Source organism: Numida meleagris, chromosome 7 (assembly GCF_002078875.1).
Source record: "Numida meleagris isolate 19003 breed g44 Domestic line chromosome 7, NumMel1.0, whole genome shotgun sequence".
NCBI classification, from domain to species: domain Eukaryota; kingdom Metazoa; phylum Chordata; class Aves; order Galliformes; family Numididae; genus Numida; species Numida meleagris.
This window is the reverse complement of record NC_034415.1, coordinates 30,134,117-30,159,747: the sequence shown is the minus strand read 5'-3', so window position 1 is coordinate 30,159,747 and position 25,631 is coordinate 30,134,117. Positions and strand designations below refer to the sequence as shown.

General features: G+C 38.0%; 1 protein-coding gene across 2 annotated transcripts; it reads right to left on the bottom strand.

Moving 5' to 3' along the window:
- On the bottom strand, nt 1-25,631 carry MSH4 (mutS homolog 4). Of its 2 annotated transcripts, none has more exons than XM_021404592.1 (20): nt 25,501-25,631; nt 23,041-23,205; nt 20,030-20,193; nt 18,557-18,667; nt 18,051-18,166; nt 16,681-16,854; nt 16,086-16,258; nt 15,141-15,208; nt 11,952-12,026; nt 11,537-11,601; nt 10,894-11,063; nt 10,385-10,521; nt 9,840-9,943; nt 8,902-9,026; nt 6,949-7,149; nt 5,658-5,776; nt 4,038-4,166; nt 2,943-3,117; nt 860-948; nt 1-496 (listed from the first exon to the last, which is right to left on the bottom strand). In XM_021404592.1, the coding sequence occupies exons 1-20, from the start codon at nt 25,568-25,570 to the stop codon at nt 311-313; spliced, it is 2,616 nt and encodes an 871-aa protein (XP_021260267.1). In that variant the 5' UTR covers nt 25,571-25,631; the 3' UTR covers nt 1-310. The 2 variants fall into 2 exon arrangements, with proteins under 2 accessions (XP_021260267.1, XP_021260266.1); XM_021404591.1 differs by lacking the exon at nt 25,501-25,631 and adding an exon at nt 25,139-25,491.

The following is a 25,631-nucleotide window of genomic DNA, read 5'->3' as shown; positions in this document are numbered from 1 at the left end:
TCTGTTTCAGACTGCTTTTATTAATAAGCATAATGCCACATCTCTAATGCACAAATAATGAACGATGCCACATTTCGTCTCTAAAATAATGAAAGAGATAGAATATGTTCCCTATGAAAAGGAAACTGTTTTGCATAGAATGTAATTGATTTCATTTGTGGCCAAAAAAAAGGACATAGACTGTAAGTAACGAGCGCAATTTAGACTACAATTAAGTTATAAATATATGAAAAACAGTGTTTTCCAATACCACGGAAAAGAATAAAATCATCTTGCAGTCAAAAATTCTTTCAATAGACCTCGTTACGAGTCACTGCTGCTCATCACTGCGTTCCGATGCAGGACAACTGGCCGTGTACTTTTTCTTCAAGCCCTTCAAATATATTTGCAAACTCTCCGGATCCAATCGTGAATTTCTGGCAGTCTGCACCAACCTCGTTGCTAAGTGGTACACAGCTCTGCATTTCATCATCTCAGGAGTGGTTTTCTGTCTGTGCTGTTCTTAAAGGCATACATATACTTTAAAATAGGAAATGAATAACTTCCCGTTATTCAAATACAACCATCAGAGGTTTTTTCCCCACGCCGTTTCTGATGTGCTGGGCCCTGGTTGGTACACCAGCACCACAGCCTGTCCTGAGCCCCAGGGGCTGCTCCGTGCTGTCCCTCAGCAGCAGCCTTCAGTAGAATCTCTTACAAGTCATTTCAGAAATAAAAATGTTACTTTCTTGATGACATCAGTCATCTTAAAACCCCACGTAGTGTTGATGCTATAAGCTTCCAGAAAGTTACAATAAACCAGAGTTATGTAAAAACTGAGAATTACAGCAGTATACATTTATAAATGACTGCTACGTACCAAAATTTGTTTTGCAACATGGTTTGTGATTGCCTTTGCGTCCAAAATTATGGATGGTGGGAGAGAGGAAACTTCTGCAGCTTTTAACCCTAAACAAGGGAAACACAAATCAGGATTTTGGTAACTCTTTTTTCCCCTCTCCGCAGTATTTATTCTACAATCAGCTCATTTTAAAGATAACATATTCATCTAAAAAGTTATTTTGATACAATTTTTGTCTCTTTTTCCATAAATACTGTTCTGAGAGTCACCCAATAAAATGTCTACTTTGTTACAGTGTGGCGCCTAAAATACTCTTCCATATGAAGTCACCGCTGGCACTAGGTGGGTAGGATCAGATGCTCCAGAGGCTGAAGGAAAAACAGCGCGGTGCTGATCACAGCTTTCCGTTCAGTTCTTTCAAGTTCAGGTTGTGCTAAATGTACCCTGCCCCTGAATGCAGGTATCCAGCAGATGCGGGTGTCATTTTCAACCTCTGTTCTTTGCCAGCCACAAAGCTGTCAGATGTTCAGGTTAAGAAAGAGATGGGAAAAGATTTTTTTCCACCCTACTATGATTTTTTTTTTTTTTTTAATTTTGTCTCTGACTCTGGCTGTTCAGAGGAAATCCCGTGCTTCAGCAGATGTTCTAATAATGTAGGGTTAAAAAACGGTCATTAAGAGCCCCTGCACTTTTTTTTTTTTTTTTTAAATACAACATTGCTTAAGTAAGATGAAGCCAAGACAGTAACACAGAGTTTCCAAAGGTTTCCTGTTCACCAAACCACAGAGTTGATGGATCCCTTCCAGCCCCTACAAGTCCAACCCCCTGGCTAAAGCAGGTTTCTTACAGTGAGTCCCACAGGCAGACATCCAGACAGGTCTTGAATAGCTCCAGAGAAGAAGACTCCGCAACATCTCTAGGCAGCCTGTTCCTGTGCTCTGTCACTCTAACAGTAAAGAAGTTCTTCCTTATGTTTGTATGGAACTTTCTGTGTTCCAGTTTCTGCTTGTTGCCCCTTTTTCTACTGCTGCAAACCACTGAAAAGAGTCTGCCCCTATCCACTTTACTCCTGCACTCTGGATATTTATGAACAGTTATGAGATCCTCTCTCAGCCTTTTCTTCTCCAGATTAAAGACCCCTAGGTCTCTCAGCCTCTCCTTGTACAGGAGATGCTCCAGGCTTTTAATCATCTTTGTCACCCTCCACTGGACTCCTCCTAGGAGATCCCTGCCTTTTTTGAACTGGGGAGCCCAGAACTGGACACAGTATTCCAGATGCAGCCTCACCAGGGCAGAGTAGAGAGGGACGATCACCTCCCTTGCCCTGATGGCCACACTCTTTTTAATGCACCCCAGGATACCACTGGCTTTCTCGGTCACAAGGGCGCACTGCTGGCTCATGGCCAACCTGTGATCCACCAGGACGCCCAGGTCCTTCTCCGCAGAGCTCTTCTCCAGCAGGTCAGCCTTTAACCTGCTCTGGTGCAGGCAGTTATTCCTCCTGCACACTACACTTAAACTTGCTGAACCTCATCAGGTTCTTCTCTGCCCAGCTCTCACCAAGACCTGGACAGACAAGAACGGTAGCACGGCTTTCCGTTGTGTCAGCTGCTCCTCCCAGCTTCGTATCATCAGAGTCCACCCTCCGCAAGTTTGCTATCTCTTCATCCAGGTCACTGATAAAGATGTTGAACAAGACTGGACCCTGCACTGACCACTGGAACCACTGTTCCCAGACAGTACTTAAACATTTGGTATTTCTGAGTTACGGTTGCAGCATCTGAAACTGATCTTGTTCTGCCAATGATAAAGAAACTTACACCTGAAATCCTGATAAAGAGGCATTTTAAGTCTCGTCAATTCAAGCCTGACTGGAATAATTTGTCGTTTTCAGTCACCACTGGCTTGCAGTAATCGCGTGTGGCTATTAAATCTCACCTAAATCACAGATCCAGCTACAGAATCTAGCATTTAGAAATACGGATTTCTACAGCTCTTTAAATTATGTAGTTATACCTTATTGTCACTCATGCATTTATTTATTGACTCATAAGCCTTCAATCTGCACGCTCTTCTACTAAGTTAGAGTGGAATATATTACCATAGTTCTTTTCCTCTGTATATCCTTTAGAAAGTGTATAAGTGTACATAATTTTCTCCTTCTTTCCAGCACTGCTTCTCACATGCTGCACTTCAAAATGGTAATTTTCCACATTGGGATACAAAGCATCCATATGACACAGTTCCAAGAAATGTGTAGCAAACAACGTAAATGCCTAAATAAGAAAAAAAGAAAGAAACTTCATGATTCAAATGATCCTTGGATAAATTACAACAAATAAGAAAAATGAAAGAGTCTCACAGGCCTCTGGGTTTTTATCCACAACTCTGAAAAGCCAAATTTAAATTACTAAAAGTATGACTAATGCAAATTAAAAAAAAGCCGAGTGATGAGTTCTGTCATGGGCAAGCATTTGTTTTCCCACTTAGGATTCCCCAGCTCCTTTCTCAATAGAAGGGAAACACCAGATAGAACAGGAAGTCCGTGATACTTTTAAAATGTGACAGGTTATTTTGAATGATCATCAAATGGTGCGTTATTACTTTCAGGGAATGTTTTTCCAGAGGTACAAGCTATAGAAAACACGCAAGCTTTCCAGATAAAACCACAACGGTACTCTGAATGAACTCTGACAAGAAACCGAATCTATGAACATCAGTAAGTTGACAACAAGCTGAGGCCAATCACATAACTAGTAACAGAGGAGAAACTTCCAACCCATCTAAAATCCTCTGACATTCTCATAAACAAGCCCCTGTCCTGTGTAACGAATACTTAGGCTATGTGGAACGACCACATTGAGCAGCTGTGTGGAACTTCTGTCCCCTTTAATGTTCAGGCATACACAGTACTGACTATGCAAACACGAAGAGACCGGGTTAGTCTTTTTCTAGATAAGAAAGCAAGTTTCCAAGCAAGTTGCAAAGAGATGGTGATCAATGACCAGAAATGCAGAATTCCAGCAGAGTGTCAGCATTTTTTGTCTGTCCCTGTAACTCTTACTGTTCACCGGTTACGAAAAATGTCATATCTAGGCAAGAAGTCTCTATAAAATTTAATGTAAATTATAAGAAAGCACACTACTTACAGCACAATAAAATAATTATGAAGTTTACACTTTTTTTTCAGAATTACCTTCAAATTCAAGAGATATTCACAGGAAGCATAACAAATGCCAATACCTTCTTCAGCACTGGTACCTCTGCCAAGTTCATCAATTATGATGAGTGATTTGTCATTAGCATTTTGTATGATGTATGTTATCTAGGAAAATACTTTATTAGTCATCATTCCTAGGAAAGCATCTTTTAAAAATCCTGCTACTAACTGAAATGCCTTTTGTTATTCAGAAATGTAGAAGACTCATGTCAGATTCATAAATTTTACTTTTTCACACCATTCAAATAGCTGTAAATTCTAAACAAGCAAAGGTTAATCCTACAACCCTCTATCTCTTCTCCACTGAACATATGCACTCTTTTCTGGGTAAAAGACTGGCTGGACAGCTGGGCCCAGAGAGTGGTGGTGAATGGAGTTCAATCCAGCCAGTGACTGGTCACTAGGGGTATTCCTCAAGGGTCTGTATTGGGGCCAGACATGTTTAGTATCTTTATTGATGATCTGGATGAGAGGATCAAGTGCCCCCCCATTAAGTCTGCAGATGACTCCAAGCTGGGAGGATGTTGATTTGCCTGAGCATAGGAAGGCCCTACAGAGGGATCTGGGTAGGCTACAAGTTTGCGGGAGAGTGGCTGGAAAGCTCCACAGAGGAAGAGGGTCTGCAGGTATTAGGTGACAGCTGGCAGAACGAGCCAATAGTGTGCTCAGGTGGCCAAGAAGCCCAACAGCATCCTGGCTTGTATCAGAAATAGTGTAGCCAGCAGTACCAGGAAAGTGACTGTCTCTCTGTACTTGGCACTAGTGATGCCACACCTTGAGTACTGTCCAGTTTTGGGCCCTTTATTACAAGAAAGATATTGAGGCACTGAAGTGTGTCCAGAGAAGGGCAATAAAGCTGTGAAGGGTGCAGAGCACAAGTCTTATAGGGAGCAGCTGAGGGAACTGGAATTGTTCAGTCTGGAGAAGAGGAGGCTCAGGGGAGACCTTACTGCTCTCTCTGACTCCCTCAAAGGAGGCTGTAGTGAGGTGGGAGTCAACCTCTTCTCCCAGGTTACTAGTGATAGGATGAGAGGTAATGGCCTTAAGTTGCACCAGAGGAGGTTCAAGGTGGATACCAGGAAAAAATCTTTCTCAGAAGGAGCAGTAATGCATTGGAACAGGATGCCCAGAAAAGTGGAGGAGTCACTGCTCCTGGAGGTTTTCAAGAAGAGGGCAGATGGGGCACTAAGGGACATGGTTAATTGGGCATGCGGGTAGTGGGTTGACAGTTGGACTTGATGAGCTTAGTGGTCTTTTCCAACATTTATGATTCTATGACAACTGTTTTCCTCAAAAGCATATCAGTTTGGGAGAGGAAACTGAGAATGCTTAAGCTTAGACAAATAGTCGTTTAAGTTCCAAGAAATAAGCAAACATTGGAATTACTATCCAGTGGAACACTGATTTTCTACTCAGATTGGGGCATCATTATAAAAGATGTATGTTCTCTGTCATTTATCATTCAGATAAGAGATTAAAGATTTTTTTTTTGCCAGTTTTCAAAGTACATTCTTTCAGTGCAAAAATACAGGTACAATTTCAATCATGTCAACTGTAAAAATGGACATTTGGCCCTGGATTAGCTACGTTCAATACCTCTTTCATTTCCTTCATGAATGTTGAGGCATTTGTTTCTATATCATCATCCATACCTATTCTGGTAAAAATTTGCTCTGCAATTCGAAAAGAGCAATACTCTGCTGGGACATAAGAACCTACAAAGCAAGTAAGATACAAGTTTTCTCGTATCAGCATGACAAATGCCAGTTTGTCTGAATATGTCAATGGGAGAAAAAAAAAATCAGTTTCACATTTGGTCTTTATGCACTACAGAGAACGTATCTTGTTCTATAAAACTTTGGAGAACATATTTTACCATTACTTTATTAAAAAATATTACATAGATACTATAATTGAACAATCAGTAAAACCTTAAGATATCGTATGTCTGAAGCTTGAGTCAGTCTGAAGGGATGCAAAAGTGAGAATGATCTGTTGGATTAATTTACGTTTTTGCAGCCATTGTGATACTAAGCCCAAGAATTGTAATTTCCACAAAACAGGATTTACATTGCCTTACCAGTCTCTGAGAATTACTAGTTTTACTGAAAAGAACAGGAAGCTTTGTATCATCAGCAAAATTTATCATCTTTATTCATATTCAGTTCATGTTTTTGAGAGTAATTCCTGAAGAACTTGCATTTGTTTGGAATTGGACCCAAAAGCACATACTGGACAAATTTTATTCTCCACTGCTAATTTCAATCTATTTATTTCAGCCTATTAAAGTTCTTTCTCCTGTGTTATTGGCTTTATCTTTCTTTATCTTTTGAGATTAAAAAAATCATGAAGAATTCCTAAGCATAGGGACAAGGCTTAAATAGCGAAGACTTTGAAAGTATTTACTTTAATAAGTTTAGTGATAAAGCCTTGCAGTATTTATTGCTTCTTTTATAAAATCTATTGACTCTGCTTGGCTGAAAGCATGTTTCCCCACATAATCAAGGTATCCTCAAGATCATCTCTTCTTTTTGGATGACAAATACACATGCAGCCTACTTCATGGACGCTCACTATTATTCTAGCATGAGGTGATAGACTGAGTTAGGATGCTCCAAAAAAATTAAAGCTCCCAACTGTGTTTCTCCCGCAGGCTTCCTGAGACACAGAGGGGTCCTCATAAGTTTCCAGTGGCAGACCCAAAATTCTACAGTGGCCTCCTTCCGCAACACAAGCATTGGTAGGAGCAAAAGTACTTAAAATTACATTTTACTATTTACAGAGAATCATATTCTTGAAGATAAATTATTAACCTTCAGAAATATTTTTAACCAGAAACTAATTAAAGTGCTGCAAAAGTTTATGAATATGGTGAAGTCTTACTCACCAATCTGCGCCATAATTTGACAGAGTGCAATCTGTTTTAGATATGTTGATTTTCCACTCATATTTGGTCCTGTGATAATGAGAAAATTGCTTCCTTCTGTCAGATATGCATTGTTAGACACGGGTTTTTCCATAGCTATCTTTTCAAGAATAGGATGCCATCCCTGCTTGATCGCTAACGTATCTGTAAATTCTGGACGAACTAAAAGAGATGAAGGATATAAAACTTCATAGGGTTAGTATGGAAACCTTTAAGCTATTTAAATCAGTGCATTTTGAAATAAAGTTATTGCAGAACAGAAGTCAAACTCTGTGGTCTTGATTCCCTAAGTTTTACTTTCCTGTAGTCGGCAAGACAAAGATGGAACACTTAGAAGAATTACCAGCTATTTTCAGGTATGGATTCTGACCAAGCTCTCAAGACTTGTTTTTACAAAAAGAATCCCAAAACTAACACTACATTTCAAAATTAACAATAATGTTTGTGTTCCCCAGTAAGTAGCACAGGACCGTAGTAATAAAGAAAAATATAAAGAGTGAAGCTTCAAAAGAAATTCAATGGGAAAACAGGAAACAGTTTCATTTCTGTATGTACTATACTTTTTGTCATTCTTATACTGCTATAAACATGTGAAATACAGAGGTCATGAACTCTACCTGTAACTACTATGCAGGTTTGTTATTGTATCAGCATGGGGAACTAGGAAGTAACATTCTTTCTATTTTTGCTTATGTAGTCCCACATGGATAATTTGGGTATATACTATTTGATACAGGGACCATCTGTATCTATCTCTGTCCAAACTCAGTTTTTTTCTGAACGTGTTCCTTATGCCTCCTCTCTATTTCTATGGCAGCAGTGCAGACTAACAAGCGTTGTTAAAACTGCTGTTCTGCTTAAACAGCGAAGCCTTCAAGAAAGAAGAGCCAAAGCAGCTCTTCAAGTTCCAGCATCAAGGAACTCTAATTACCTGGTAGCTTTTAGAGAGAGACTCAAGTGGCAAAGGGGATGAAAGCTACAAAAGTCAATCTGTTTCTTTGGGTGGATACACATTCTGGTCTGGCAGCGCAAATAACAGCAGAAGCAGAGCAGCTTCAGTCTCGTCGTGAACTGTTGAAGTAAACTTGTACTCCGATTCATTTGGTGAGAAAAGGCTGTGATAACTCAAGCCTACAATTTACTGCCGTGTTTGAAATCATCTGAACATGAAGAATAAGTGCCATTTTGGAAAGCTAATTCTGCTCCTGAACTGGGAATTTCACAGCAGCAGCAGTAGTGATGAGCTAATACATCAGCTGAGATGGCTTCCAGGCCTAAATTTATTTGGTATCTACACAGCATTGTATTCTAGCTAAGAACCTCAGGTGGGCACTGTTTGTAGAGATAGGCATCTCGAGTTGGCATTAATTAAAGACCGTGTGCTCATTTGTACGTAGTAGAACTGGGCTAGGGAAGCTGGATGATACAGTGATGAAATACAACCAGATTTTTGACCCAATATGCAGGTAAGCACATGATCCTGGATCCCTTCAAGACTCCCCAAAAGTGCTACAATAATTGAAGTTGAAAAATAGGTAGCCACTTTTCTCTTTAGATATATACTTAATGTTGACCTGTTTCTAATACCTTGTGTCCTTTCAAAACAGAAAAGTAAACGCGGGATGTTCACAGACTTCACGCTTTTGAAAAGAATATGCTTAAACCCACTGTTGTGAAAAGACTGGATACAAAGGCTTACAGCAGCTGAATGGCAGAATATAATTTCAGTGCATGGAAATAGGAGGAGTATCAGCACAAAACTGGCAAGGATAGACCACAGGTATGTAGAGCCTAGCAAGACGCAGAAAAATAAATGACATGGGCTTCGCAATTGGAGAAGCAGACAAAGCAGCCTGGATATCCAACTGGAGAGTCTTGATTTGGTTTTTAACAGAATGAAGAAAATAAACTTACCGTAGTCAGAAATAGTGCAGGCATGAGCAAACGAAAGCAGCATGTCCAGCATCGACACAACGTCAGACAGCTTGTACAGACAATGAATGTGCTCATAGATCTCGTTCAGTAGTTTACACACTATTCTAAAGCAAACAAACAAACAAAAAGCAACAGTTAATGTTCATACTGCTTACATTAGGATGGAGGTTACTTCAAACGCAATCACCTCTACCAAATGCAGGCAAATATCTGAATTTCTCTGAAGTATATTAAGATCTCATACAATAATCAATTACTGCCATCAGATACAAGACACAACTCAAATACCAACAGCACGTTGATAAATCTTCACACACAGAATTAACTAAAAACATCGCTGTGGAGTCAGATATGTTTTAGTAACATCCTCAGTGTGACTCTTTAATTCCCTTAGGCCTTCATGTTCATTAAACAAAACAACAACAAAAAAACCAACCATGAAAAAACCCCACATGGTTTCTAAAAAGAAAAAAAACAACAAAATTCACTATACACCTGCAAGTCTTCTGAAGCAGCAGATTAACACAATACACAGCAGGGTCAAAAAATACAGACACAGTCAGCTCTACTGTTAACGCAAATGATAATGAATCTGCATTACAAAATTAATACATTCGTTGTATCACTTTGTGTAGTTAAGTCATGTATGAAAAATACCAAATGTGAAGACTACCATTATTAATAATCGTCTATGTCCTTTTAATCATGTTTAATATCATATACACATTGTGTTACTACTTTTCTCTCAGCTAATGCACTTAATCATTGTCACCACTTATGACACTGATCAGTGTCACAATGGATTATTTCCCTAAGTAACCGTAATTTACCAAAAAGGTAGCATTCAAAAAACCAGTTTAAATAGGACAAAATAAATGCAGTTAACATGAACATTTAATAGTTTTAAATGGTCTTACAAGTAGGTCATGTGATATATTTCTCTCAGGGACTCCTGACATCTTTCATTCATTTTTATTAAATCTGCTGAAGTGAAGCTGTATGTGTTCCTCGTTTTAGTGACCTGTGGGAGATTAAAATCAACAGTAAGAACTTGCCATACAATCAAAAACCAGAACAGTTTCTTAGAAAGCAATGTGGGGAAAAAGATGGAAAAAAAAGAAGGTAAAAATGGGGAAAAAAATGAGGAAAAATTATCACTTCATTTTTTCCTAAATAGACTTCAATGACAAATCCTTATAAAAGACTGCAGTTACCAACAAGATACACAGCTTTACAATTACAAGCCATGTAGTTGCATGTAATTGCATATTTCTAACGATATTAAACGGAACGAGAAATGGGGCGGTTGTACCCATTACACCCTCATTTATTTCTAGGTCTATTTACTGAAATTTTAACTGCTGTTTAAATTGCTGTGTAATATGTTTTGTTAGTGTTTTATATAGTTTTTTGTATGGGTAATGTATATAAAACGTTTTAAAAGTATCACTAGTGCAGATACCTTCGTAAATTCTGAAGGAAGTTGGCCATTGGGTAACGCGGAACAATCAGCATTCATCTGGATAAAAAATCCACGAGCAGAACTGAAACTTGTTTTCAGTGGTAGGCTGTACTTTTCAGCAAGTTGTGTTATCATACCTACACACCACAAATAACAATTTGACTCAGATTAATTACACAGACACATACACATTTTCCTGTACAAACTGAGGAAATGATTCACATAGGTTGAATGCGTCAAGTAAAGGACCAAAAGAGTTTTAAATATAGGGATCACAATATAATTGCTCATCCTCATTTAAATAAAACTGAATTTTTATCTACAAATGGAGAACCTAAATATTAATATCAAAAGGATTTCAGTTACACATCAATGACAAATGGCTTATACTAATTCTAAATATGTTTTCCACATAAAGAGGTTATGTAACACATGATGACATGGCCTCTGTATGCTAGATGCAATGTACTTTGATCTCTAAGAAAATAAAAGTCTCAGTTTGGAAATACCTGCTATGTCATCAACAATTTCTGTGTATGTTCTGCGAGCTATGTCAAGGAATTCATTGATGTTTGGCTTAACAGCATAGCATTTTTGGGTCCGCATACTCAGACATCCTTTTGCATACCTCGTATCATCATTAATCACAGTTGTAATCTTTTCAAGTATAATTCCAAACCTGTGATATCAGTAGTGTCACATATTAGCTACATAATACTTTATGATCGTAATTTGCATTATTATCCTGAAATTACAAATAACCAAAGCAAAGGCTCTGTCTTTGAAAAAAACATTAAATTTCATGCACGTTTTCACCTCAAAACATAGTACAAATATACTTAAGTCTGATCAAAATTATCATTTGAATCTGTGGGAGATGTCAATGTGCAAATATATATAAGTAACAGCTAATTTTTGCATTAGTAGAAAGCCTCTAGGAAACTACAGCTTCTGTCTTCTTACAATCATTTCTAATGAAGCACAGTTCATCAGTTAATTTCTGTCCATAGCTGTTCCTCTGCTTTGCTTTTTTCCAGCATTTGTTTCTTAGTTGAAAATTAGAATTTTTAATGTAAAATCAGCTTTTAGCCAAAACAATAGTTATGCTTGCAGCTACAAGTAAGCAAAGATTCAACATAATTATTGTAATACCTTCTATCTTCAAGAGCATTGTAATAGGCCTTTAGCAGCGACGTGTTACACCTTCTTAAAGCAGCCTGTTAGAAAGCAAAATACGAACAGAAACAGTTAATTATTTTCATAGCCCTTTTAAAGGACTGGAAGTTCTTAAATTCACTGAAGCTTATTAGCAGTTGCTTAAGCAGCTTGCAGAACCCGAGTGGGAGTTTCAGTTAAATACTTGTAAGAAAAATCAATATTTCAGATAACAGTAAGAATCCAGTTCTTACGAGTACTGGGCTCAAATAACTGTTTTCATTTGGCTTAAAAGTTAAAACAGACTATGCTGGCAGTACCGTGTTCTGCAAGATATAGAGTACGTCTAATGAGATGTAGAAAGAACTAATTGGATTTTACTTTACACCCCAAAATGACAGATATAGCTTACTTTCAGAGGCTCCACAAGTTCTAGAGTATGCTTCAGATAGATTATATTTGTTATTTTTGATTCAGCAGTTTTAACCTGTTGAAAAATTTTTTACAAAAATAGGAAGCGTTTGCATGCTTATTTAAAAAAAGTACATAACTAGCAGAATTCACACTGTGATCATAAAGGTTTATACTGTTAACTTCTAGTGAAAATTGCTGAAATACTTTGATTTTGACAACTTGGCACATAACTGCATCAAAAGTGTTTACAGAAATTGTACACTGCCAGCTGTGATCATTTGCCCAGCAATAAGTGGCATTTTTCTTATGGCTGCACAGATAATAATAAACTCCAAAAGATTCTGCTAAACCAAGTTGTGAAAATTTCTTTTAATCTTCCGCATTCTAGGTACAGACTCTTTCAAAACCATTACACTACACATCATAATTGAGATGCTCTGTCCTTTTCATAAATGCTGTTAAACACCGCATAATCTGATTTCTTCTGACGTATTTTCTGTTGATATACTGACATCCTTAAGCGTATGTACACATAACTTTAAAATAAATAAAGTCAGTAAACGCTAAATATTTTGTTTGCTCTTCAAAATTTTTAGTCCACATTCTATACAATACACACTGTATTGCATGCTCTTGTCATTTCAGATGAGAGAAATAAAGGATATGATAATCCTGCTATCTTACAAAAGGAACTAAGAAAAAAGTGCATACATGTACACATACAGTGCATCTGTACTATACATGTATGTTTATAATTCACATATATATACACATGAAAATTACCCTTGTACCTTCTCAGCACCTAGGGTAATATGCATGCATGTGTATGAATTTCATACAGACACAATATAACTTGAATAACAGTGCTTACTTTGAAAATTAGTATCAGTATTTAGAATCACAGAATTGCTCAGGTTGGAAAGGTCCTTCAAGATCATCAAGTCCAACCACAAACTAACCATACTACTCTAACAACCCACCACTAAATCATGTCCCTGAGCACCACATCCAAGCGGTTTTTAAACACATTCAGGGACGGTGATTCCACCACCTCCCTGGGGAGCCTGTTCCAGTGCTTAACAACCCTTTCTGTAAAGCAGTCTTCCCTGATACCCAACCTAAACCTCCCCTGGCGCAACTTGAGGCCATTTCCCCTTGTATTGTTACTGTCAAATAGCATGTGAAACAGCTTCTGAAGATGGATCCGAAGAGATATCTAAGAAAAAGAGCCTTGAATTTTCACACATTTCACCCTACCAACACGAAAAGGTAGCGCTTTGAAAAAGAAGAAAAGGATGTCTCTCCCTGTGTGAGATGATTTTTAGAAACTGAGAAACACACTGTTTGGTTCCAAACTAAATCCAGTGCCAGATTTTAACACATATATAAGTATGGCCCCCAGTGAATTTTTTCCTCATGTGTGCATAATACAAACTGTAATCTCGTGGCAGAGGGCATCTATTGCTTTATCTTATAGTTAGACGACATGAGTAGTCTTAATGGTCTTCTCCAACCTAAACGATTCTTTGATTCTTACCATCTATACAAAGTTGTTTTCTCTAAAAGATAGAAGAGGATTAAAACAATACTAAATACGCTAACAGAGGACTCAATCTTTAGAAAACATGGAGTCTAGGTCCCATGATGGAATCAGCCACCAAAAGGAGATGCATGGTCATTTATGAAGAGTTGATACTTCACAATGAAATGTATCTTTTCTACAGTACTGCTTACAGGAATTTCACTAGAACTAGTGTTATCAGTGTAGCTTTATACATGCTGCACTTCAGGGTCAAAGGAAGAAAATGAATGAATACAACCGTAGTGGCGGTCTTGTATAACAGTAGCTCTTTAGGGTTCAATATCCATGAAGAAAGTGCAAATCTATCTTTCATAATATCTCACATGTATTTCCTAAGGTCACATTGTAATAAGCAAAGCATGAAGATCCAGAGAAACAGCTGGTTTTTTTTTTTTTTGTACTAGAGATTTCAATCCTACAGATCTTAGTGCTATGGCAGCAGATCTGCCCTAGTTTAACTTCATTTCCTGGGAAACTACTTATGCCAAGTCACCCCCTGACAAAAAAGAACAAAGCACTCAGTTCACCAATACACTGACTCACTACGCCTTCCATTCAAAGGCTAACAGAAAAGTATCAGTCAAAGTGAGAACCGGAGGCAGAAAGGACTTCAAGACACCATTCAGAACAGAGATCTCTCTCTCTCTCATATACACACACACACCCCTGAGCATGAAGGTTCTCTGCATATTAGAACAGTCAGTGTAAAGGGAAATCCCATCTCCTTTGGCACCACTCATGCGGCGCAAACAAGCATCTTGTTTTCTTGTCAGCAGGTTGTTGCTCAGAGGAAAACACATAACGTCCCAATGAAAAAGTTACACTTAGCTTGTGCTATGTCTGTATCTTGGAAACTAAGAAGTAAAGAATCCCTATTTCTATCTTTGTAGCTTTACACAATTTAGTAATTAGATGAAGATATAAAGTATATCTGTATCTCTGCATTATAAACACAGCCAAACAAAGTCCAAGTGCTTCTTAAGAACCTTTTCCAAAGGTATTTCTTAGGCTATAAGGAGTAATTTCCATTAAGTAATATTACATGAAAACGAAGAAATTTTTTAATTTCATGCAAGGAAGATGCGTAATTTTCTTCAGGCTACCGATAATTGTATTAACCTCTCAAAGTTACAGAGCAAATTAGCCATTATAGAACTTCTTCCTTTCATGCTGATAGGAAAACTCCTTATATCCTATCATTATGGTCTAAAGGGAGGTGTCCCTGCCTATTGCAGGGGGGTTGGAACTAGATGATCATAAAGGTCCCTTCCAATCCAAACCATTCTGTGATTCTATGATTATCAAGAAAGATGTACTTATATGAAGAAGGAATCTGGGGAGTGATGAAGAAATCAAACAGTTTCAAAGTTCAAATTGCATACATTATGATGACATATTACAGCAAACCCAGATTTTCCTAACATTCACCCTTAAGAATCTTCTCCTGCTGTAAAACATTATATTCACAACCTATGATAACATTAGTCCATGAATTTTTAAAGGTGCAGCCTTTTCTTACAGATTTTTAGACATACAGACATATGTTTTACGTATTGCATGTTACATGCAGATAACTCATTATCTTAAGTATATTTTTGAACATACTGTATCCTGCTTTGGAATTTGTACCAAAACTGAAAGCAGTTGTTCTGTATCCAGGAATCTGGAGATAACTATAAAACAAAAGTAGACAGATCAGAAATGTAACTGAAATTTCAAGAAAATCGTATTAACAAACTGCATTTACTTTTTAATGTACACAAATATTTATGCTAATCCATTTATTTTTGTCCTAGCTTCCTATTTACCAAAAAAAAATACAGTAAAAGACAAAAATATCCGCTATCTAAATTATTTAGTCATGATTACACTTACCATATCCAAGAATGCAGTGATTGTTGTATAGGTGGACATATACCAATTCAATAATACTCTTTCTCCTAGAGCAACTTTCAAAGTATATATGATCTAGAGAACTATGAAAGTAAGAATAGCCTAACTGTCAAAAGGAAGGTTAGAAATAGAAATACAGGAATAGAAAACCTCAAATGTGCAAGACTGCCAATAATTTCTCCTTCATGCTTCTCTTGTGATAAAGATTAAGCTTGCACAGTGTGCCTTCACGTGGCACAACTCATACTCTTTGGTACTGTAATATTTTTACATTTGTCTGGACCATTATGTTTTAGGAGGCAAAGGAAAAAATAAATACATAAACAAGGCCTTTATTTGTTTCTAACAAATAAGCCACTACCAAAACTGTATGTATCAAGCCATAAGAGGTAAACTCCAATTATTTGAAAAAGCTATTGGCTTACTGACTTCTACTCATTTTTCTTCACTTTTCTTTGAAAATATTTTTTTTAAAAAGTTGTGGTATCGCAACAAAGATGGCTTCAAAAGTTATGAATGACCACTACAAAAATGTCACCTGACAATCATAATAAAAAATACTTTTCAAACACACTGAATCGGATTGCATACTATCACAAATTAGAAAAAAAGTTTAAAAAGGAACAGCATATTATATATTAAAAAATAAACTGCTACCTGCTTGAAGACCAAAAAACAGCTCCTCATCCTGGAGAAATTCCTGAACACAGTCCAGTCTTGTTTTAATTGTTTCAGCATCAACAAGAGGCTCCAGAATATTAGATCTGAGTCTTCGGCTTCCACCTGGAGTTTTAGTGTAATTCAGGACACCAAAAAGCGTGTGACCGTTCCTTTCAAAACAAAATACATTAGAAGAATGCATTCATAGAAATAATGACGGTAAACAACAAATGGCACTTCCAGGAAGAGTATCCTACAGATCGGAGGCATACTTTCGGAGTACCTAGCACCTTCCTACCTGCTATATGTATTTTATGAACTACAGCACTTTACAAGGTCAGATGCAGTTTAAGACAATTAGCCATCATTTTATCATTTATCAAAACATAGAAATACGCTTGCATTCAGAATGTCCTCATTTTTTCTAGGATTATCTCACTGCTACTGCAGTTCACACTTTTCCTCTCAACTAAACTATTTGAATTAGCATTTGATAGTATTTGTCCTTTCGTATGCTAATCGGGTAGTTTTCAGTAGAAGACATCTATAAGAAAAACTTGATTTAGGTGGTTGCAACCTTAAACACTCTTACCGAGAATCTCTGTTATTAGTTACCAGTTCCAGATTTTGGGCTGACGATGAATCTATCATTGCTGTTTTCTCGCTCCCCTGGAAATGCACCTTGAGCGATTTAGGAGCATAAACAGAGTTCTGAATAAACTCAACGTATTTTAGCAAAGCTGCAGCAGCTGCAAGACAGTAGTACCTTGGAAAGAAAAAAATTTTAATGAATGTCAAAAAGTGCTAGTTAGTTACCAAAAATCAAGAGGTGTACAGAAGAAATCACATTTAACACTTGACTTGACACTTGCTGCTTGAGAGCTACTGGGATTGACAGCACTGAAAAAGCAGTATGTTTAACAAACGCATATACATCCCAGAACCACAGAACTGCAGGGGTTGGAAGGGACCTCAAGAGATCATTGAGGCCAACCCCCTGCTAAGGCAAGTACCCTACAATAGGTTGCACTGGACAGTGTCCAGACGGGTCTTGAAAACCTCCGTAGAAAGAGACTCCACCACCTCCCTGGGCAACCTGCTCCAGTGCTCCATCATCCTCAGCATAAAGAATTTCTTCTGCATGTTAGTATGCAACTTCTTATGTACAAGTTTTAGGCCATTACTCCTTGTCCTTTCTCTACACACCATCAAGAAGAGCCCAGCCTCATCCATTTGCGTCCCACCTCCCTCTAGATATTTATACACATCTATCAGATCCCCCCTCAGTTTTCTTTTCCCCAGGCTGAACAGATTCAGGTTACTCGGCCTTTCCTTACACGGGAGATGCTCCAGGCCCTTTACCATCTTTGTGGCCCTCCACTGGGCTCCTTCTAGGAGATCTTTGTCTTTTTTGAACTGGGAGCCCAGAACTGGACACAGTGGCAGAGTAGAGAGGGAGGATTGCTTCTCTCGATCTGCTGGCCACACTCTCTTTAATGCACCCCAGGATACATGCATATAACGTGTACAATATAATCATGGAAATCAAGTTGTCATGAATATCTGAGTCTCTGTACACTTGATATCCCATATCATATCTCATACCATGTACATACACATTTTTGTGGTTGTGTTATGTGACTTTAAATGAAGACGACACAAAGTATACAGAAAATTGCTGGTACAAGAAAATCTTTTGCAGAGGTCAAACTGGAAGGCATTCATAGCTTTTAAATTGCCTGTCTAAGAAAACAATGAAAAGGGGGCAGTAGAAAGTTCTGAAAACCCAAAAAAATCTTTAAGTTTCTGGATACATCAGAAATATCTGAAGGCAAAATGAACAGCTCTGTTAAGACTTCTTAACACAAAAGTACAACAAGCCACTGGCTTTTGTACTAATCATGTAAGAAGCCGTTCAAAACTTCTCTGGACATGGTATGATTTCTCCTTATTGAAACATACTTTGTTTGAATCTCCATGAAAACGGTGCTGAATTCAGATGCACACAATTGTTCCATATACTCCAAACCTTTTGTTTCATTGAAGTATTTTCTTTGGACAGTTGTAAATGTCACATTCTGTGAAGACGAGGGAAAAAAGCAAATAGTTAAAAAAGTCACAGATAATTTTTTCATCAGACAGACTTCTCTATTTCTGCTAGGGATCTTTGTTTCCAAGAAAGTCCACCAATTGATTTCAGCACGACTTCAATGAGTCAAGTTCAAAATTGCCTGCTTTAATTAATTAACACATTTATCTCTGTAATTTTCTGAACTAGAACCAGTAGTGCTGGAGCTACAATGGGATTATTCTTTACCACAGTTTAAAAAAAAAAACAGGGCCAGAAATCATAGAAAACACACAAAATCTGACTGCATTTAAAGCTTTAGAAGTTGTGGAAGACTCAACAATCACACAGAAGTGATTAACAAGAGCTCTAAAATCCAGAAGAAAACTTAAGACCTTACTTTGAAATGTTCTGTTATTAAAGCAAACAATTTTGTTGCGTTCCCTCCTTCACAAGAGGTGTTTGGCATTATTATTTCCAGTGGGGTTAGAATCTTGAGTTTAGTAATAACCTGAAAAAGAAAAAAACTTGAGTAATTCAATAAAAATCCATATCTAAAAGAGCTTTACACCATGAAGTATCAGCAATAAATAATTATGGAATTCTTATATTTTAAAATCACCGTTTATCTTGTAAATAATGACTAAACTTTATGCTTATACATTAATGAGCTAAATAGATTTGCAGCTATATAAATACAAAGCACATAAATCTATTTATTTTTTTTTTAATAAAAAGTAGAAGTTATCTTTTCTTTAAACACAAAAATGAGTTTGTGTCCAAAGCGTATTGTGTCTCTTACAACTTGGGATATTCTACAATTCTATAACTTTGAATACTTGGGACTTTTTCCTTAGTATGAGAAAATAAATGCCTTGTTTTATCTGTGATTTTCAGATTTTCCCTTTCCAACTTTTAAGTGAACTGTTACTTGTCATGTCATCATTTTAATCTCTAAGTCTCTCAAGCATCTACGCCCTTGAACTGCAGGCCACTTTGAATTTAGTACTTTGTATGACAGAAGTATTTACATACCTGCCAAGTTCAATACGTACTTATGTCTGTTAAGACCAGGATAAGCCTTAAATTCACTAACGGTAAAAATGAAAAATAAGATAAAAAATAAAAGAACTAAAAACCCACAAATACCTGACAATATAAGAAATTTTAGTAAATAGATTTGACAGTTGTGTATATTCCTAGTCACATCTACTTACCATACTAAAAAAATTTAGTTTTCCTTGGTCTGAATATTGTAAATACACTGCGAGCTACATTGACTTCTAGCACATACAGCCACAATAAAATTGTTAAGGAAGCAGTTTTATTAATAGTAGAATTGCATCAACCAGATAGGTTACTTTCTTAGTGTAAAATACGCAGCACTGCTAGACAGAACACTTGGTTGTCAACTGAATACATTTCATTTGGAAATAACTAACAACAAACGTTCACACAACTCTACAAAGCCAAGCCTACAGTCTACCTAAAACAAAAAAGTCACACTTGTGAAGTGCCACTCTGAGATGTTTTGCCTAATGAAAAATACTTGCAAGCTCTATTTCCATGCATTCCCTAATGTTCTTCAGAGCAAGGCATCTCAGTCTCGCATAGCTCAAACACACGATTCTTTGCAGAAATGCTTTTCCTCTTTTGCAAAACATTCTTTCCTCTTCACCTGAAATCGGAGGCACAGTGTAGGAAAATAGCAGCTCCTTAAACAAATAAAGTATTTCAAATTTTCTAAAGTTGTTGCTTTCCCTTTTGAGAATTTTTTTCTAAAAACTTCCTATCTTCCACTCCCGATTACTCAAGCAAGCAATCCACAGTGAGCAGCCTGTCAGGTCCACGGTAATTAACCATGCAACAATACCTTGGCATAAGTTGTATTGTCTGCAAATTGTGACAGTACCACCTCCGGATTTTTTAAGTCAATACTGGCCATTCCTACTTCACCTCTGGCAAGGCCTCTTCCTTCAACTACAGCTACAATAACTGATGCAGCAGTATGAGCAGAGGCTGTAGATGACGATGTAACTGTAAAACAGTTGCATACATTCAGTTATAATCCACTTTTTTCTATTCACAGAATCATACTTTGACATTCCAAGCTTGAGCAAGCTGTGACAGAACTAGGAGACTGAGGATTATGAAGACATTTTTTGTTCAATTATTGTTTATTATAGTACAGTTGGCTGGTGCCAAAGTTCAACACGTTCCTTGATCTTGTTCCTCCCAAGCCTCCTCACACGGTACAGAACTTTAAATAGCACAGGTTTTAAAAACTACTAATACATCTTGCTCTCTCTCCTAGAGCTACTGTTTCTGTGCCTAAAACCTAAACAGTAAGGCAATAAGGAGGACAGTTGGAGAGCTGAGTTATCATCTGCAGTCAAAACTGGGGGATAAGCTGTCAGACAAAACGAGCTGACCCTCCCAATTCTCCCACGACTTCCTTTGGGCATCTGTCACACCGATCTGGGCAACAATACGCCTCAGCCAACAGTTATTGAGTCCCCATATACAACATTATGCTGTATTACCTGAGAAGCACTACTAATTCCTAGGTCACTGCCCTTCCTAAGGAGATTTAATTAACCATGGTGATGACCTTTTTCTCTCATGTACTGAACTTCTTAACCAATGAAACACCAAAAATATGGAAACAGTGCTTCCTTTAGCGTCTCTGCTCATTTTGGTGTTGCATTTCTCACATCTCACTGAAGAAGCTACTAACAACATTTTGTTCCAAAATTTGCAACCCCAGATTGTGAGTCTACGCTATTCAAATGAGAAGACAGACACTGTAGAAATAAGGTAGACATACATATGCGTATGTTAATTTCTGCTGAGAACAAATGCAGAGAACAATTATCTATTAATTTCACTGAAGGAGCTAATAAGAAACTGAAATAAATTTTTAATGCTAAAATGCAACTTGCTGATCGTACTAAAACAATTACCACTCCATGAAATACAGTCACTTCATGATCTCAAGCTTCTTAGCCTTCACACAGAAGTCAAACTAAACCTCACAACAGCTGAGTTGAGCAGGTTCTTCATTTAATAAACATTCTTGAATTCACTTACGCGTTCAGAAGACATGCCATTGTTAAAGAACCACCAAGTATAATCTATTTAAAATAAGAAAGATACCTGTTTTTACACAGTATTGGATTTTGATGGCATATACAATCTGAAACACCAATAATTTGTATCTCTTTCATGTAATTATCTATATTCTTTTCCATCACTGCTTTCCTCAAAAGAGAATTAGTTCTCAAATAAGATTGGAATACAAGTGTTCTCAGAACAGAATTGTTCTGTCAAGAAGGAATAATACACCAAACTTGCCATTTTCTTACGGATGCACTCAATTTGTATCCCAAAAACCAAAACTGATCTGATCAGGAATCTCAAAAAGCAACAATAATCAAAAATTTATCGAGGAAGTGACAACTTGATCCGCAACTAACTGCTACCGGAGCATCATTAAGAAAATGCAGCCTTTGATACTGCACACAGCTGAGCCTGAACCTTCATTTACTCTGTGTTTGAAAGACCACAAGATGTCAGCAATGGCATTCACGTTCAGTTTCATCTGACACCTGCTTTGAGAACGTAACTGTTATTCTGAATGGTCTACCCAGGACAATCCATAACTTCCCCCCCCCAGATCAGGAGCTGATTACCCTTTTTTCTTTTTGTTAAATAGCAACTAAGAAGTGATGATCACAATAATGATTTTAAATTAGGTTACGGTAGATAGACAATTTTTACTTGGACAGTGGTTAGTTGTTTAGTTTGTTACACACACAAAAATAAAACTGAAAAAATGCAATGACCAATGTTCTTCATGATGTGGTATGCTGGATACGTTACCTTCAAACTTTGAGCGAAGTTTCATATACAACACAGGAAGTATAAATAACCATACAGGCACACACGCAAACATATACACATACACTTGTAGAATAAAAGGAGATGGAAAATAAGATTTTAATTGCTAGGACACATAAAGGTTAGAGAAATCTGCTCTGTGGGTTTCAAAGTCATAGTCACTCTGCTCTCCAATTCCTAGAGTAGTCAAAAAGAAAACAGGGGATCACAACAGCTATAAGAAATTACAAGCTTCATGTTACTTCAATTTTGCAATAAAATAATTCAATTCAGTTTCAAGTAGAGTCAATTTGTAGCCTTATCAGGTTTTTTTTTTAATTGAAATACGGATTTTTTAAGAATCAATCTTTAAGTAACTAGTTTTGAGAATCACCATTAAATAACATTAAGATCACTAAAGACTGACCTGACAATGCTTACTCAGATTGAAAGGATGAACTTAGAATACTATTACTTCAGCACTACCAGACAAACAGAAAATGACACAAGACAATATTAACCCGTAAGATGACTTTGTTCATAAGCAGCACTGCAAAACTTCCACCCAATGAGCTACGGCGTAAGTGTCCCTTAAGGATCTACTATTCTACACCTTTGAAAATGACAACATAAAATGCAGAAGAAACTCACAAGAAACTCCGATTACTTCATGATATATGATGTATAGTGCTTTATGAGCCTAAAAAGAAACCCTGATAAGAAATGTTGTTTATTAACATAGAGGAACTGTTAGGTCACGGCTTGCACTGCTGACTAGGCACCTGCTGGAGGGGTGTGACCAGAAGGGGTGGATCAGGGTGGAGCCACTCCGGGCTCACATAAGGGCCAGTATCTCTTGGATCTAGGCTGCTTAGCTATAAAAAACAATTACCATTTATCTTTCAGTATCACACTATAACCACATTAAAAAAAAAAATAAGGTATGCTTAGTAAAATGTTAGAGATGTATGTTGAACTATTTCCCTTAAGCACCAGCAGTTTTACCTGAATATCCTGTAACAGGGGTATGGCTTCTGCCAGTAGGTCTACTAGTAGAAAAAGGCACTTTTCCTATACACGTGTTATTCAGGCCTCGGGCAGAAGAACAACTTGTGAAATTCACTGCGCTAGTGTTTTCTGCACAAGAACTTTTGTCCCCAAGATACGATTCTGAAGTGAAATGGAGAAAAAATTAGTTTTTATTCTGACAGCAACACATACACACCTCAGAAAACCTTATTTTTTGTACCAGAAGTAAAGACATCCCAGCAATCCACCCCAATATCCTTCTCTACAGTAGTACAAGCCTGAAATAAAAGAGTTTGTTTTGAAAACCAGCCTGTATTGATAGTTATTTTCCATAATGACTTTACTAGCAATAGTGATAAAAATCTTTGGTTAATTTGCTGGACTGAAACAATACAACTGGAGTAATTTTACAATGCACAATTTCATATTTTAACGAATTCCATTTCTCTGAACAAACACCATAACAGACAGCTCTATCTTGCATTTACCCATTGGTTTTAAAATCCATAGCTGAACCTACATACTTCTGCTTACGAAAATTCCAAAGTTTGAAGAGGTCACAATAAGAATTTTTTTAAAATGTACATTCCTTTTTAAAAAGGGCAGTAAAAGAGCAAAGAACTGTGCTCAAAAATGCCCTCTGTGTGACAGTGATCTCCCTTTGAATTTATGAGGTTCAATCCTCAGAAATCATGCAGTAATCTGAGACATTTTCGTTATCTGCCAATTCTTCTACAAATTGTATCATAACATTGACTTTTTTTCCCCTCAGATCACTCTTAAATTCAATAAATTAGTAAAGGTATTTTACGTATCTCAAGTGCTCTTGAGATGAGTAAAAACATCGCATCCTTAACCCAACTTGAATAATTGCTTTAAAAAAAGAATTAAAATATATGAAATAATGGATTTTTTGCACTTGAAACATACAAAATACCACACATTAAGAGACATATAACCTGTTTCTGTTCTATATATTACATTGATTTACAAAGTACTTAAGTATTTTTCTTAAATGAACTGATTACGTGACATTTTCAAGAATATTTACAGCACCATATTTGTTTGCCAAAGTTCTTGCAAAACTGCCACTGTGATGTATTTGAAAAGAAATAGTATTACTTCAGATAGACATTCTATTTATTTATAAAGAGTGGGAAAATTGGCATCACAATAAATATGATTTTTAAATGAATAAAGATGATTTTTAAAATTAGTATTCACTCAGACTTCAGCATAAGTTCACTTAGAATTTTAAAAGAGGCTTAGCCATTACTCTTGAATGTAAAGAATCTGCCTTAATGTATGGAAAAGAGCAGTTTTAAAGACCAGAGGAACCAAACTATCTACAAACAAAGCCAAAATTCAGCAGTTAAGTTATGCTCTGCTCCAATTGGTATTGCAAGCTTTTGTTTGTTTTGGATTCAAGACTGATCATGTAGCTCTTACTGAAAAACACACGCTACTTTCATCCCAGTTTACGCATAACAGGAATACATGCACTTCAGAAGACATTTCAACAAGTGCCCCCTTTTTTTTTTTTTTTTAATATATATGGAAGTTTTACTGAAGGGAAAAAAAAATTAAACTACTTTTTCCAGCCTGCCAAGACAGAAGCCTTGCTAGCAGGCGCGGGTCCGATGGGCTGCTTAACGCACACCCTCAGCGTGAGGGAGCTGCCGGCACCACAGCGTTCTCCCAGGTACGGCTGGGGATAACAACACTGGGCTAAGCTAGGCCAAAAACTAAACTAGAACCATAACCAACAGAATCTGGTACAGCCCTGTAGTGAAAGCAACCGTTGTGGTGGAATTCAAACCAGCTACATGACTCCACGCGGTGACCATCAAAAACGTTAGGCAAAAATAGTATTTATTTGAAGAAATGTGAGGAACGCCGCCGTTATTTTGACAAGCTGAACCAAACGAAACAGCACGGCTAGGATGAAGAGACGGCTCTACGCCTCTGCCCGCCCATCAGACCGCGGCTACCGCAGCTCGGCCCGACCTAAGGGCAGACGGAGGGACCCGCAGGGCGCACCGACCCACACAGAGACGGCGACGCCGCGCCCTACCTCCCCTTCCGGAGCGCGGCGGCTCCTTCCTGCCGCTGCCGGCAGCCCGGAAGGGAGTGAGCCCCGCCCCGCCGCTGGAAAAGCCGCCGGTGCTGTCCGCAGTGCTGCGCGGCGTCTGCAGCAGGCCCAGCGTGTAGTGGGGCGGCTGTTCCCGGTGCCCGCCCAACCCTGACAGGGAGGAGGAGCAGCGACCCGTATAGGACTCTGAGGCGGCCGAGGTGACCGCCTGTCCGCACGCTCCCGTCTTACTGCTGCCGTTCGACATCGCGGCCTCACTCGGGAAGGCCGACCCGACCCGCCCCCCTGCACCTTCTGAAAAAGGCGGCAATCTTAGCGCGGCTGCGCATGCGCACGAGTCTCACCTCCGCACCCAGCCGCCGCCCAGCAGTTTCCCGCGGAGGTGGCGGCGCTGTGCGCGTGTCGCGCCGACATGACGGCAGGCACGCGCCGCCATCCGCCCCCGCCCCGAGGGGGGTTGTCTTGGTAAAGAAAA